Source organism: Dipodomys ordii, unplaced genomic scaffold (assembly GCF_000151885.1).
Source record: "Dipodomys ordii isolate 6190 unplaced genomic scaffold, Dord_2.0 Scaffold35, whole genome shotgun sequence".
NCBI classification, from domain to species: Eukaryota; Metazoa; Chordata; class Mammalia; order Rodentia; family Heteromyidae; genus Dipodomys; species Dipodomys ordii.
This window is the reverse complement of record NW_012267251.1, coordinates 11,372,820-11,388,081: the sequence shown is the minus strand read 5'-3', so window position 1 is coordinate 11,388,081 and position 15,262 is coordinate 11,372,820. Positions and strand designations below refer to the sequence as shown.

At 47.4% G+C, this 15,262-nt stretch overlaps 1 protein-coding gene across 1 annotated transcript in view; it reads left to right on the top strand.

Annotated features, from left to right (window-relative positions):
- Positions 1–11,223: 11,223 nt before the first annotated feature.
- Ctse (cathepsin E) overlaps positions 11,224–15,262 on the top strand; it is an 11,471-nt gene continuing 7,432 nt past the window's right edge. The window contains exons 1-4 of the mRNA XM_013017361.1: positions 11,224–11,411; positions 11,669–11,825; positions 12,605–12,722; positions 13,587–13,705. Of these exons, the coding sequence (XP_012872815.1) occupies positions 11,341–11,411; positions 11,669–11,825; positions 12,605–12,722; positions 13,587–13,705 (465 nt within the window). The 5' untranslated portion in view covers positions 11,224–11,340. The remainder of the gene's footprint in view (positions 11,412–11,668; positions 11,826–12,604; positions 12,723–13,586; positions 13,706–15,262) is intronic.

The window sequence follows — 15,262 nt, the reverse complement described above, 5'->3', positions numbered from 1 at the left end:
ATTCCTCAGCACCACATAAGCAAAAAGAAAAAAGCCGGAAGTAGTGCTGTGGTTCAAGTGGTAGAGAGCTAGCTTTGAGCTGAAGAGCTGAGGGACAGTGCCCAGGCCCAGAGTTCAGGCCCCACGACTGGACCAAAAAAGAGAACAACAACAACAAAAAAAGACCGCTTCTTGGAGAACAATCTTTCTCAGTGTTAGAAGCTGTTTTTATTTTAATTTTCTGAGCCAGGGGCATCATACTCTTTTCACTTTGGGGCACTTAAAGGTTTTGTTTTTTTGATGCTGGTACTGAGGCTTGAACTCAGAACCTGGGCACTGTCTCTTAACTTTTTTGTTCAAGGCCAGCATTTAAAGATGCTGTCACTTTATATAATGTATGTATCTCTTAGAAACCAAAGGTACCAGAAGATACTTCTGGAAAAGCTGCTGGACATCAGCCAGCTAACTGTCCTCCTGGAGGCAACCAGCATACCCCCTTCTATGTACACTTTATGGTGCACACAGAACACACACACACACACACACACACACACACACACACACCACTATACAGTTTCCTTCTGTGTCTGTGAGGGAATCTCCAGAAAGTACTAAAAAGGGGGAGACTTGTCTGTGAGGGTGGGTGTCACCATCCTGGCAGATTGGTGGCCCAGATGGAATAAAAGCAGGGAAAAGAGAAAGCCAGTAGACACGGGCATTCTCTCTCTCTGCCTCCTGGCCATCTTGCTTTGCTCTACCATGATCTACCACCATGATGGTCAGCAATTTCTCCCTTTAAGTTGTTTATGTCAGGCAATGAAACATTACAGAATTCCTGTAGCCAAGAGACAGATTTAATCTGAGCAATGCCAATTGTCCTTCAGACTTGTATAGATATGTCAATGACGTAAGGTAGATAGATGATGGGTCACACTTGAATAAACCAAGAGTGGGAGGGGATAAAGAACAAAAGAAAGTTTAAAAAAAATGTTCTCTGGTGCCAGGGGCTCATGCCTGTAATCCTGGCTACTCAGAAGACTAAGATCTGAAGATCTCACTCAAATAGGCGTCTCATGGACTCTTGTCTCCAATTGACCACCAGAAAGCCAGAAGTAGAGATGTGGCTCAAGTGATTGAGAACTAGCCTTGAGTGAAGAAGCGAAGGCAAGCACACAGGCCCTGAGTTCAAGCCCCAAGTTCAAGCCCCAGTACTTGCATGCATACCAAAAAATGTTCAAAAAATAGGAAATGGAGGTGTGGCTAAAGTAGTGGAGCAACAGACTTGAGCAAAAAACCTAGTGAGAGCATAAGTCCCTGAGTTCAAACCCCAGTACCAGCACATACATACATGCACACATTCACACACACACACACACAACACACACACACACACACACACTCAATAATCAGACTAGAAAGGCTATTCTAAATGCACATATGGTATCATAAGCTAATAAAATTAATTAATCCAATTCTAATTCTAAAATCAAAGAGAAGAAATCCAACCCAGATCTGCTTGCCCGACTACATCTGCAAGGAGGGCTGCAAGATTAAGAAGAAGACGCATAGGCCTTGAACTCAGGAGTTCAGCCCCCTATCCACCCCACCCCCAGCTACCAGATAAGACAAATACCATATCTAAAACAAGAGTCATAGCTAAAAACAAAAGTCATTGCCAAAAAAGATACACAAGGCGAGTAATACTGGATTGTTTCTAACGTGAGTAACTGGGAAAGGCTGCATGGTGGTGGTGTCATCTGTGCTAGATTACGGGTGTCTGGAGCAGAGGCAGGAAACACAGAGTCGCTTTTTTCCTTTGGAGAGCATCTGAAATTGTTGATGAGAGGTGGAACACCAGGCCTTTGCGGGGGACAGGAGGCTGTCACCTAGAATGGGGAAGGAAAGAGGGATGGAAGCTGAGAAGACAGCCTGGCAGATGGTTAGCTACCTCGACTTCAAAAGCCCTGTGTGGCCTCTGATGATGCCTGTGTAACTTATCTGCCCAGCACCTAGGCCTGGGACACAGCGAATTCTCTGTACATGCTTGGTGAATGAAGGAAAGATCCAACACATCCCTCTTTGTTTATCTTAGGCCAGCCACAGACGCGCTGGCGGAGTGAGGCCGAGCCAGCAGGGCAGAGAGGAGCGTGGCGTTCAAAGACACTTCCTCCCGGCCTTCTGTGCACCGCTCTCATCATTACTGAGACTTCTGTTTTTATTGCAAAAGTTTATTTCCCAAAATAGAAACCCTGGGTCCTGTTGAGGTTTATCACTGCGCCCATTTATCCGATGGGGTTGCTTTAAAGATCACTTTGTGCTTCTCAGCAGGCACAGTAGCTTATCTGCAAAACAACAAACCATCACCTTAACCTTTGGCTCCATGAGAAGATCCAAACAGGGTGTTTAACAGGAACAGGTCCCATATTGGTGGGACTACTGGAGGGAAATACTGTCCTTTGTCTGGTTTGTACATACAGTGTCTTTGATTTCAAACTACAATTAATTATTTTTTTATCCAGAAAGCAAGCCAGCAGGTTTTCAACAAGCTCGGATGGCAAACTCTATGTCCATTTCACAGTCCCATTGGCTTGTCTGAGCTCTGTGAGGTCCTGGCAGCAGTTAGAAGGATCAGATAATTATCGCCATTTGTAGCTGAGGTGTCTGAGAGATAAGACTTGCTCAAGATCTGTTAGCAAATAGCAAAACCACTGTCCCAGAAGAGACCTCAAAAGCCCCGAGCCAACCAGCCGTTTACTACAAACATTTACACTTTTGACATTTTTGGTTTAACTGGCGATTCCAGAGGTAAGTGATTTATGTCCTTATTATAATAATTTTTTTGCAAATGATTTATTTAGCAAAAATCCATTTGGCATGACAAGTTTACAGCAAATGGGAATACATGGTTTTGCGAAAAAGTTAATTGTTTCATAGGTTAAGGCAGAATGCATTTGACAAAGACTCTGGTGTTAAATAACTAGTGTGAATAAACAGAGATGCTTTTCCAACCATGTTTTTTTTAATCTACATGTGGTGAAAATCCACCTACTAGTATTTGTGTTCTAGTTAAATATGAAATTTTGTGTTCTGACTCATAGTCTGCATTGAGTGATTAATATAGGTCTACCTTTATAGTAATTATTATCTTATCACATATCTACAGGCATTTCCTTCCTTCCTTCCTTCCTTCTTTCCTTCCTTTCTTCTTTCCTTCCTTCCTTCCTTCCTTCCTGATCCTTTCTTTTTTGGCACTGGTATTGGGGCTTGAATTCAGTTCCTCACACTTCCACTTGGCTTTTTCCAAAGGAATAAGGCTGGCACTCTTATCACTTGAGCCACAACTCCACTTACAGCTTTTCACTGTATACACATACACACACACACACACACACACACACACACACACACACACATAGAGAGAGTGAGAGAGAGAGAGAGAGTGCCAAAAAACAGAAAATGAAAAGTGAGGAAAAACTATTTGGGTTATTAATTCAGCTGGAGAGGTAGAATGCCAAAAAAAAAAAAAAAATGGAGGCTAGAAGCTGTTGGCTCAAGCAAATGTAATACAGAAGCATGAGAAAGGTTAGGAACTCACCTTGCTGTTCCATTGTAAAACATAATCAGTAATGGGCTGGGAAGGTGGCTCAGTGGTAGAGTGCTTGCCTCCCATGCATGAGGCCCTGGGTTCGATTTCTCAGTACCACATAAGCAGAAAAAGCCGGAAGTGGCGCTGTGGCTCAAGTGATAGAGTGCTAGCTTTGAGCTGAAGAGCTTAGGAACAACGCCCAGGCCCAGAGTTGAGACCCATGACCAATAAAAAACAAACAAACAAATGAAAAAAAAAAACATAATCAGTAAGCTTCAAGAAAAAACTAGGGAAGTGGCGCTGTAGCTCAAGTGGTAGAGCTCTCGCCTTGAGCTGAAGAGCTGAGGCACAGCGCCCAGGCCCAGAGTTCAAGCCCCACGGCCGACCAAAAAAAGAAAAAACTATATTTTGGGGCTGGGAAGGTGGCTCAGTGGTAGAGTGCTTGCCTTGCATGCATGAGGCCCTGGCTTCGATTTCTCAGCACCACATAAGCAAAAAGGAAAAAGCCGGAAGTGGCGCTGTGGTTCAAGTGGTAGAGCACTAGCCTTGAGCTGAAGAGCTGAGGGACAGCACCCAGGCCCAGAGTTCAGGCCCCATAACCAGACCCCAAAAGAAAAGAAAAAACTAGATTTTGAAGTGCTAAGGATCTAAGGATACAGGCTCATAGCTCAAACAAAAACTATAATATTCATGGCAGTGATCTACCTCAGCTTAGACATTTTTAGTTTACAACTATGATAACATAGTTGGGTGTTTGGGGGGGAATATAATGAACATTTTTCCCACATAGTGAATGAGCCACTTGCTAGATTCTTGATATTTTATTCAGAGAATTCTTTCTGCATTTTACTAGCTCTGTGAGAACAAAAAAAAAATCAACCATAAAATGAGAAAGAACACAAAGATCAGGAGGAATTAGCACATTTTTCTAAGTAAACTTGAAGAATCTGAAATAAACATCCATAGGGCCACTAAGTATTTGAATTTCAAATCTGATTTGAAAATATGTAGTTATCAAGGTCGAAACAAACAGATTGTGTAGGTTGATAAGACAATATTTCACATTCTGAGATCTTCCAAAAAGCAGTATGATGTCCTGGCACATTTCCTTTGTTTACAATTCTGCTAAAATCATAAGATTCTAGCAGAACACAAATATAAACACCAAATAACATCTACATGTTGTCTGAAAGATGAAAATCTAAATCAAATAATTGGAACATAGCAGACTATTGACTGAAATTTTTTGACTGTTGTAATAGACGCCAAACACCACACAGTTAAATAACTTGAGCTCTCTCTTCATGTCTAATGGGAACGCAGGGCCTTAATCTCTTGCTCAGCTTGCTTGCTTGCTTGGCTGGCATTCTACTACTTGAACTATCCTCATTTTGCTGGTTATTTTGGAGATCATCTCTCAGACATTTCTGCCCAGGTTGTCCTCAAACCGTGATCTTCTGAATCTCAGTCTCCTAAGTACCTAGGGTTAGAGGCATGAGCCAACAGCATTCAGCTGATTCTTTAAAAACAAAATCAAGCCTCAAAGACTACTAATGAATTAATTTATGGCTCAGCCTTTTTTTTTCAGTCATGGGGCTTGAACTCTGTGCCTGGGAGCTGTCCCTCCTTCAGTTCAAGGCTAGCTCTCTACCACTTGAGCCACAGCACCATTTCTGCATTTTCTGCTTATGTGGTGCTGAGGAATCGAACCCAGGACCCCATGCATGTGAGGCAAGCACTCTACCACTGAGCCACCTTCCCAGCCCCTAGCTCAGCCTTTTGAACAAATAAAAACATTATTTGGCCCTAAACCCATTTAGAAGAAATAATTAGCCTTAAATTTACCGTCAGGGGTTCAGGAACAAGAGACTGGAACTCATTTGGAGACAGGCCTTCTTAGAAGGCACTAACAGACACTCGATACCGAAAAAGGGGAATGCGTATAGACTCAATGCCTTTAGACTAGTCTGAGCAGCAGCTGGGAAGAGCCCCAGGATGGACTTGATGGAATCCAGATACCCAGCTTTGAAAGGGCAACAAAGTCTTCACGAGAAGAGTAAGGGAGCCCCAGCTTCCATGCTGTTTCTGGGTGGGTTAAGTTAGGAGGCTGAGATTTGAGAATCAAGGTCCACAGCCAGCCCAGGCAGACAATGCTGAAGGATTCTTAGCTCTACTTGACCAGTAAAAAGCTGAAACTGGAGTCATGGCAGAATGACAATGGTAAACTGAGCAAGAGTGCAAGGTCCTTAGTTCAAAGACTCAGTACTAGCGTGGAGAAGGAAGAGGTGGAAGGGGAAGGAGAGGAAGAGGAAGGGGAGGGAAAAGGAGGAGGAGGAGGAGGAGAAGGAAAAGAACAGCCCCCAAAGATGTCTACATATCTAATTCCAGAAATCTATTAATGTTACCCTAACTGGCAAAAAGAGACTTGGGTACAGATGCGGTTACACTGAGGACCTTAAAATGAAGTGATAAGGCTGAATTATCTTCTTGGGGCAAATGTAGACAGACACAAGTAGACATAAACCTTCCCAGCTGTGGTCAGAGGGAAACAGGGCTTGAGAAGATTGGTAAGAGGTAATCAACACTGCTGACTCGGAAGATGGAGAAGGAGCAAGAGCTAAGGAACGTGGGCAGCCTCTGGAAGCTAGAATAAAGACAAGGAAACAAATTTTCCTTCTAGAGAAGGAAATCTGTGAAATCTGTGTCACACACCTAGCCTACGACAAACTGCAAGATAACAAATGAGCACTTTTTAAAAGCACTGCCTTTGCGGTCATTTGTTGCAGCAACAATGTAGTACTAAAGTAATAGAGTAATAGGTGAGACTGAATGAATGGTGTTTGCCAAGACTTCAGTGATGGGGCTCCCCATGGAGGCTCTGGGTAAAGGAGGTTATTGAGCCTGATCAAGTGAGTAGCGTCATCTTAACTGTGTCCTTACCCTGTGTTTTCCTCAATGGATTTTCCATGGCACTTAGGCTAGGAATGAGAGAAGAGGTTTTAGAAATGGAGAAGAAGAGGTTTGGGGAATGGAGGCAGATACACCTGACACTGAAATTCTGCCTCGAGCCTGGTTAGTCACAGCCCAAATCTTGCCCCAAGGGCTCTTGGATGGAAACTGGCCCTGAGAGCCCAGCTGTCCTGCCAGGGAAAATAAGCCATTCACAGACAGAGCACTAATAGAGGGAGGGGACCCAGGGAAAATCCGGCAGGGCCAGCGCCCTCTGCCGGCTGTGCTGCCGCCACTTCTGGTTTGATAACCGCTTGTGTAAAAGAAATTAACTGTGGAAATGACTCAGACTAATCCGTCATGGTGAGGTCCTTCTATTCTAGGTGCATGAAAACAAGAGGCTTTGGCAAGGCAAAAGAGGCTACATTATGTTGGAACAACATTAAGTGCATAAACAAGTAATTTGCTCAAAGGAGACTTATTTTTCTCCCTTAATTCAGTCAGGGAGGAGCCAATAGAGGGATTCATGGGGGGCTTTTTTTTTAACATGTCAGCATAACTTCCTGAGAAGCTTCTAGCAATATATATATATATATATATATATATATATATATATATAAAACAGTGGTGCACATCTAAAATACCAGCACTCAGGAGGCTGAGGAAGAAGGACTAACCTGAGCTACATATCAAGATCCTATCTTAAAACAACAACAAATGCAATGGGAAACTTTCTTTTTTTGGGGGGGGGTCCGGTCATGGGGCCTGAACTCCGGGCCTGGGCGCTGTCCCTCAGCTCTTCAGCTCAAGGCTAGCACGATACCACTTGAGCCACAGCGCCACTTCCAGCTTTTTACTTTTTGCTTATGTGGTGCTGAGGAATTGAACCCAGGGCCTTGAGCATGCAAGGCAAGCGCTCTACCACTGAGCCACCTTCCCAGTCCCAGGAAACTTTCTTATCACTCAGTTCCTAGCCTCCACATCCCACTCTGCACCTTATCTTCTTACCATAAAAGACCTCTAATTGTCTGCCTTGAAGGAAATTATCCTTCCCTCTCCTCCCTTCCGTCCTTTCCTTCTTTCCTTCCTATCTTCTTACCTCCTTCCTTCCTTCCTTTTCTTCCTTCCTCCTTCCCTGTCCTTCTCCTTCTCTTTTTCTCCTCTTCCCCCTTCTCTTCTCCCTCTCCTCCTCCTTTTTCCCACCCTAGCAATCATCCAACACAGTGCCATGGTTAAGATCAACAGCTTTAGAGCCAAACTAAGCTGGTTTTGAATCCTAGCTGAGTTATTGAATTACTCTGTGTTTGTTTCCTCTGCTGTAGAATGGGCTTAAATTCCTGCCTGCCAGGATGGCTGTGATTTTTTTTTTTTTTTTGGTCAGTTGTGAGGCCTGAACTATGGGCTTGGCCTCTGTCCCTCAGCTCTTCAACTCAAGATAGCATTCTACGACTTAAACCACAGCGCCACTTCCAGCTATTTCTGCTTATGCAGTGCTGAGGAATCGAACCCAGGGACTCCAGGCAAGCACTCTACCACTGAGCCACCTTCCCAGCCCCTGCTGTGAGTTTTGGAGGAGCTAACACTTGTAAGTTTCTTAACTCAGAGGCTGGCAGATAATATATGCTCCTAAAATGTCCTGTTATTATCACCCAACTCAAACTCTTCATATTTATAGACAAGGAAACAGATTCTAAGCAAAGTGATTGATGAATGGGCAGATGGCCAGGTTGTGGCAGAGCCAAGACTAGATCTAGGCATCCTGCCACAGCCCTCTTTCTACTGACAACACACAACACTTCCTCTGTCCCAGTCACCCAGTGAGGCTTGCGCGGGCACGCATGCGCGTGTCCTGTGAGTGTGACCTCTCTGCCCTCAGAAGCCATCTCCTATCCCATAGCAGCATCCTGTCTTTAGAGCTCTGGCACCCTGGCAGGGCTGACTTCCACAGAGCACTGAGCAACTCCCTCTTAGCATCAGTTTCTCTTCTGGAAGCCGAAGCTCCAGAAAGGGGTATTGGATTCTTCCAGAATCCCCTGCAGCTAGCCCGGCCTGCTGTCCACATTCCTGAGGGAATGCTGAGACCCGATTGTCTCCCACAATGTGCCCCCCCTCTGCCTTTCTCCAAGGCCTCACGCCCCCTTGCACACACACCTAGGAGGTTGCTCCCTCTCGTGCAAGATTCCATTGTCCACTGCCATTGTCCCCAGCAAGCTTTGGTTCCACCCTGAAACCAGGACAGGTGGACTTCCTGCTGTTCTAGAGAGGACAGGAGCTCTGTTGGATGTCCCACATACCTGTCCACTTCTAACCTTTGTCAGACTTTCCAAAACCCAGTAGACCTGGGGCTCTTGGCCAAGGAACCCATAGCTGACTAGCCTTTTTCCAGCCTGAGCCAATCAAAACCTCTGTTTTTGGTAAACAGTCAAGTGGGGTGAGGTGGGGAGAGGAAAATGAGGAAGGAGGGAGGGGATCTGGGCATTCTCAGTGAGGGCTCAGTGATGCTGCTCCTAGAATTCTGTACAAATGCCTCTGGATGAGAAGTCAAGCATCCTGGTCCTAATCCTAGCTCTGCCTCTGAATGAATCAGGTGTTCTTAATGGCTCACCTTGTCTCAGGTCTGTTTTCTCTTCTGATTTAGGAGTGGCTCTCCCATGAGGGTCTATAAGAAGCCTTCCAGTGCAGTTTCTTGCTAGTGACTATATGTGGTCTATAGTGACACTGAGAAATGGCAGCCCCCGTCTCTAGGAGAGAGCTAGGTGACGGTCACAATCAATGGACAGACTGTGAGCCATATAGTCCCCCTACCCCATTGGAGGCTCCTTGCAGCCTGAAGAGCTCTCCGTGCATTGTTTAGTCCCCTGTTAGGATGCCCATTTGAGTACACACCTCTGGGGTTTGATCAGTATGCTGTTCATGTGAAAGTCTTCTGGAGACCATGGGCCAGGACATGATGCCTAGGGACCTACATGCATGACTGCTTAGGGCCATAGTAATGTGATGCCCAGTGGCCCACACACAGTACTGCTCACAGCTACAGTGATGGATACAGAACCTCTATGGGAGGGGGCTTTGCCCTGATTGCCCAGCCTGGCTGGTACAGGTAAGGTACATACCTTACATACCTGCTGGTACAGGTATGGTATGCAGAAGATGACAACCAAGGTTAGGTGGTGGTTAGGCAAAAATGGGGAAATTATGGCAGAGTTTAGTGTTGAGATGAATGTCGCCACTTCTTGTTTCTCCCTTCTGGGACAGACGGACCTCTCTCCCCAGTGACAGGGCAAAGGGACAGGCTCCCGGGAAATGAATAGATGTTCAAAAGGCTTGGTCACCTTAAGGCCAGGGTTGTTTCTTCCCTCTTAGGCGTCTAGTCAATATTGTGGACCCAGGGAGGGGTTAGGCTTAGCTCAAGACTCTGCGCTTGCCGCTGCTTGAGCTTGAGGGTGAGAGGCAGATCCTGTGGCAGGTAAGAGCCTTTACAGAACATGAGCTGAAATCTAAATCCAGACCCCCTGACTCCTACTGCAGATCTGGTGCCCTCTAGAGGCCCTGGCACACGGGATGGACTGGTGGCTGCCTCTGCCGACCTGGCTCAATGTCAGTTCAAGTCAGGTCCCCATTAGGAGGTGGCTTCCTTGCACCCACCCCCACGGGACAGGAAAGTCTGGACACTGTAGGAGGCGCATGGCCACTGGGCAGGCTGAGGTCAGCCCTGAAGCCCCTCCCATCCTTAATCCTACTCCTAGATTGAAGATTCTGTTGTTTGTGGGCTCTTTTGTGGGCTCCACTGTGTCCCCCAAGCTTGTATGTAGGAGCTGCAACCCCCAGTACTTCAGACTGTGACCATATTTAGAGTTAGGGTCTTTAGGGCAGAACTGAAGTTAAATGAGGTCAGCAAGGTGAGCCCCAGTCTGACATGACTGGTGATCTTATAGGAAGAAGAAAATAGGACACAGATACACAAGAAAGATCTTGAAGACCCAGAGAGATAGGGGCCAACTCTACCTCAAGGAGAGGAGCATCTGAACGAGCAAACCTTGCAGACACTTTGACCCTGGGCTTCCAGCCTCCAGGATCATGAGGAAATACGATCACAAGTCCCTGGGGCACCAACACAGGGAACTGCCCGAGCTACTGAGTCCCCCCAGTACACTGACCTTCTGTACTGCCCCGCACTACATACACGCTCCACCAAGCCAGATCCATCCTTGGGGTGAGGGCTGGCCCAAGTCTATCACCAAGTCAACCCTTTCAGAGCCTTCGGGGAGGACGGGCTTCTGCTTCAAAGTAGACAAGGGAAGGTGGCCTGTCACCCTGAACCAGGACAGAAGAAACGCAGAGGCACAAGAGCAACTTAACATTTTGAGTTACAATCCCACCATGCATGACTCTGTTTCTGTCCCCTTGGGGTCTTCAGCTGACCACGCACAGGGCACCAGTTCAATAAAGTGGGCCCAAGGACCCATTAATCTCTCAGTTAATTAACATGACATTTCTTAGAACCCAGGTAGGGTGTCAAAGACCCTGGGAAAAAGCAAATCTAGGCCAGCTTTCAGAGGGCTAGTGGACCCCCAAATTCTCACCCCAGATCCACACTCCTCTAGCAAAAGGGAAGGGAAGAGTGGTGGAGGAATATCCGGTCCCTCCTTCTGTTTGCTCTGGGCCTGGTTACTGACGCCAGGCCTTATCTTTGGGTCCTCAGACTGGGCAGGGCAGGGCAGGTCAGAGCATAAGAGAGAATTGGTTCCCCTGCCCTGGACGAGAGGAGAACGGAGGGAAGGAGACACACTGCGACACAGCACGAGGAAGCTGCTGGCCCCGCCACCATGAAAACGTTCTTGTTGCTGCTGGTTTTGGTGGCACTGGAGCTGGGACAGGTCCAAGGAGCCCTTCACAGGTGAGGTCCCGAGCCCAGTACCCAGCCCACTGGGGCCCCCTCCACCTCCAGCTCAAAGCCCAGGTCCAGCACAGAAACGTTCCCACTGGGACTGAGCATCTCGGGGCAGAAATGAGACTGGCGAGTTGGGGAGAGATGGGGTAGGTGCACCTGGCCCCAACCCACACCTCGCAGATCCCCCTTCCTGGTGGGAAGAGGGGAGGGGAGCACAGGGAGGCAAATCTGCACCCCTCCTCACAGGCGTCTTTGTCTTTCAGGGTGTCCCTCAGGAGGCGCCAGTCCCTCCGGAAGAAGCTGCGGGCCAAGGGACAGCTCTCAGACTTCTGGAAGTCCCAGAACTTGGACATGATCCAGTTCACGGAATCCTGCACCATGGGCCAGAGTAGCAACGAGCCCCTGGTCAACTATTTGGATGTGAGGCCCCCTGAGACAGGAGTGCTGGGAGAGGAGGGAGCAGGGAGGAGGGAGGAAGGCCCAGCCTCAGGCTGGGCCAGTAGTGCGGATTGCTTTGCTTGGATGATCGTATGGACTGGTCCAACTGTGGGCATTGTGGGCCTCAGCTCTCTGTGGGAGTAGAGCACTGCAAGGAAGGACCCTGATTTTCTTTATTGGCAGCTTCTTACTTCCGTCCTTAGGCCAAGTGCTTGACTTCTCCCAGGCTCCGTGAAGAAGAGGAGCTCCTACCTTGCTTGTAGTGTTGTGGGAAGCAGGGGGGCAGGCATAGAATCAAATGGAGCAGCTGATTTCCTCCCCCTAGCCTTTCCTCTGGTTGCTTGGGGGGAGGGGTTGGTTTTGGGGCCAGTACTGGGGCTTGAACTCAGGGCCTCATCACTGTCTTGTAGCTTTTTCACTCAAGGCTGGTGCTCTACCACTTGAGCCACACCTCCACCTTCCAGCTTTCTGTTGCTTAATTGGAGATAAGACTTTACTGACCAGGTTGGCTTTGAACCTTGCTTCTTAGAGTTCAGCCTCCTGAGTAGCTAGGGTTACAGGCATGAGCCACTAGTGCCTGGCTGCTTTTTATCTTTTATTCCCCAGCCTGGCCCACTTCTAGACTGTGTGAGTTCTAGTGTACAGTCTTCCCGGCTCTGGTCCCAAGCATTCTGCCTTTGATTCCACCCCTGTCACGCCCCTGTGAGCCTCCCCAGCCTGCCTCACTCCCATGCCCTCCTCTTCCCCGCCTTCCCCTGCAGATGGAGTATTTTGGCACTATCTCCATTGGCTCCCCACCACAGAACTTCACTGTCATCTTTGATACCGGCTCCTCCAATCTCTGGGTCCCTTCTGTGTACTGCACCAGTCCAGCCTGCAGTAAGTGGGGGCAGGAACCCTGTGGAAATGCCCAATCCTGGGAGGCCAGGGCCTGGGACTCCAGGAGTAGAGGGCTTGGGTACCCCACATTGGCCATCCCTGCCACACCAGCCTTCCCTTCCCTCTTCAGGAACAGCTGACCACAGAAACAAGGTGAGACCAGGAAGAGAGTTAAAACACAGCTCCCATTCAAGATAACAAGTTTCACAGGGTCAGACTTTATTAGAGAGAAACTTAGCCATTGAAAAGAGAAATCTTTAACTTAGTGACTCATTTCCTCTGGAGCACACAAAGGAACATGGGGGAAAGTTCCATCTGGGTGACTACTTGTGGGCAAGTTGGTGGATTGGGTTCTGGTGAAGGCCTCACACCTGCTTCCATGAGGCTTGGTGGCCTGGCTCCCACAGAGGCGGGGCTGGCGGGGCATGTCCATTTAGTCAGAGGTAACTCAGGGGGCAGGTGCCTAGGAGAGACTGGCAAAAGAAGAGATAAACAAAGATGTCTCAGTCTATTCAGGACAAGTCCCCAGACAGAGGTTCTCTGAAACCCTGAAGCTAGATGGCCCCCAAGGCTACAAAGTTGGGATCATTTCCTGCCGTGGTAATGGTTTGTCCCTAAGTTTCTTTGAAGGCTAGAATGTGACCCACGCTGGTGGCTAGGCCTTTGCTGGCGCCTGATAAATGGCACTTATCTTGGTGTACCCTATGAGGTCATAGCCACAATCAGGTTTGCCCAGGGACAACCTGTGTCTAGAGGCCAATGAAGTAGTCACCAGGGAGAGCCATGGCGGGTCTTTCTAAGGCCCCAACTTCATACTGGGAGCCGGGCAGGGATAGAGGAGTGAGCTGTATCCTCGCTTTTCAGAGACACACCCCGTGTTCCGCCCGTCCCAGTCCAGCACGTACAGCCAGGTGGGGACCACATTCTCCATTCAGTATGGGACCGGGAGCTTGACTGGCATCATCGGAGCTGACCAAGTCTCTGTGAGTGAATGCCTTCATCTTTTCTCTTTTGTCCAGGAAACTGGGCGACGGTACAGTTGTTGTGAGGTCTTAGGGTACAGTTTCAGTTCTGTTTCAGGAGGAGGGGAGGAGGATGGGGAGGAGGGACAGCCCTCACTTTGGTCAGACTCCTAGGCTTCGAAGGGGCAGCTCAGGAATCTCCCTCGGGAAGATCCACTTTGTACCTAGTTTCCAGTACACAAAGCCTGATTGATGGCAGGGTGGGCTCATCTCACCGTCTCAAGTTCCAGTAAGCCCTTCCTCTCTCCTCCTATTCTACCACCGAAGCTGAGACTTCAGGCTGAAGTGCTAGGACAGAGACAACATTTTCCCACCTCCCCACCCCCAGTCCTACAGCTTGAACTATGGGCCTGGGTGCCGTCCCTGAGCTTATTAGTGCTCGACCACTTGAGCCACAGCACTACTTCCAGCTTTTTTCTGAGTAGTTTATTGGAGATAAGAGTCTCAGGGACTTTTCTGCCTGGGCTGGCTTTGAGCCACGATCCTCAGATCTCAGCCTCCTGAGTGATTAGGATTACAGGCATGAGATACTGGTGCCCAGCCTGAAAACAAGCAAATTTAGCAAACAATAATGCAAAAGTAGAAAGAAATAATAAAGAGGCTAGTTGGGATATCTCAACATAGGAAAGTAAGACTATATAGAAAATCAACAAAGCCAAAATTACCTCATGATTAAATCAGAAAAATAAAGTAAAACCAACAATATTAGAAATTCAGAAAGGGAAGTGGCTCCAGAGGTTGTAGAATACCAGCCTTGAGCAGAAAAAGCCAAGAGAGAGCAAAAAGTTCCGAATTCAAGCCCCAGTGCAGGCACACGTAAACACACACACACACACTCTCTCACTCTCTTTCTCTCTCTCTCTCTCTCTCTCACACACACACACACACACACACAAATCTTAAGAAAATAACAACAAATAGAAATAAAAAAGAAAACATTTCCAAATGTCCTAAAGACATTAAAAATAAAAGAATATCAAGAATAGTTTTATACTGATAATTTTTTTTAAAGTACTGGAATTTGAATTGAAGGGCTTATTTGTTCGACTTGCTTGCTTGGCTGACACTCAACCACTTGATCCATGTCTCCAGCCTTGCTTTCTGCTGCTTATTTTGGAGCTGGAGTCTCATGGACTTTTTTCCCCTGGGCTTGTCTCAAACCATGAGCCTCTGGATCTAACTACTCTAGAGGCAAAGATTGGAAAGAGTGAGGCTCAAGGCCAGTCTACACAAAAGTCACTGAGATATTATCTTACCAAACAACCCAGGAGTGTGTTTCATGTCTGAATCTCATTTATGTGGGAGGCCTAGGTGACCATTTGAGACCAGCCTCAGGCAAAAATAAGACATCTGAAAAAGTGAAAAGAATGGTAATTGTGGCTCAAATGGTAGAGTGCTTGCCCAGTAAGAGCTGAATTCAAACTCCCAATGTCAAGAGAAAGAGAGGGGGAAGAGGGAGGGAGGGAGGAAGGAAGGAAGGAAGGAAGGAAGGAAGGAAGGAAGGAAGGAAGGAAGGAA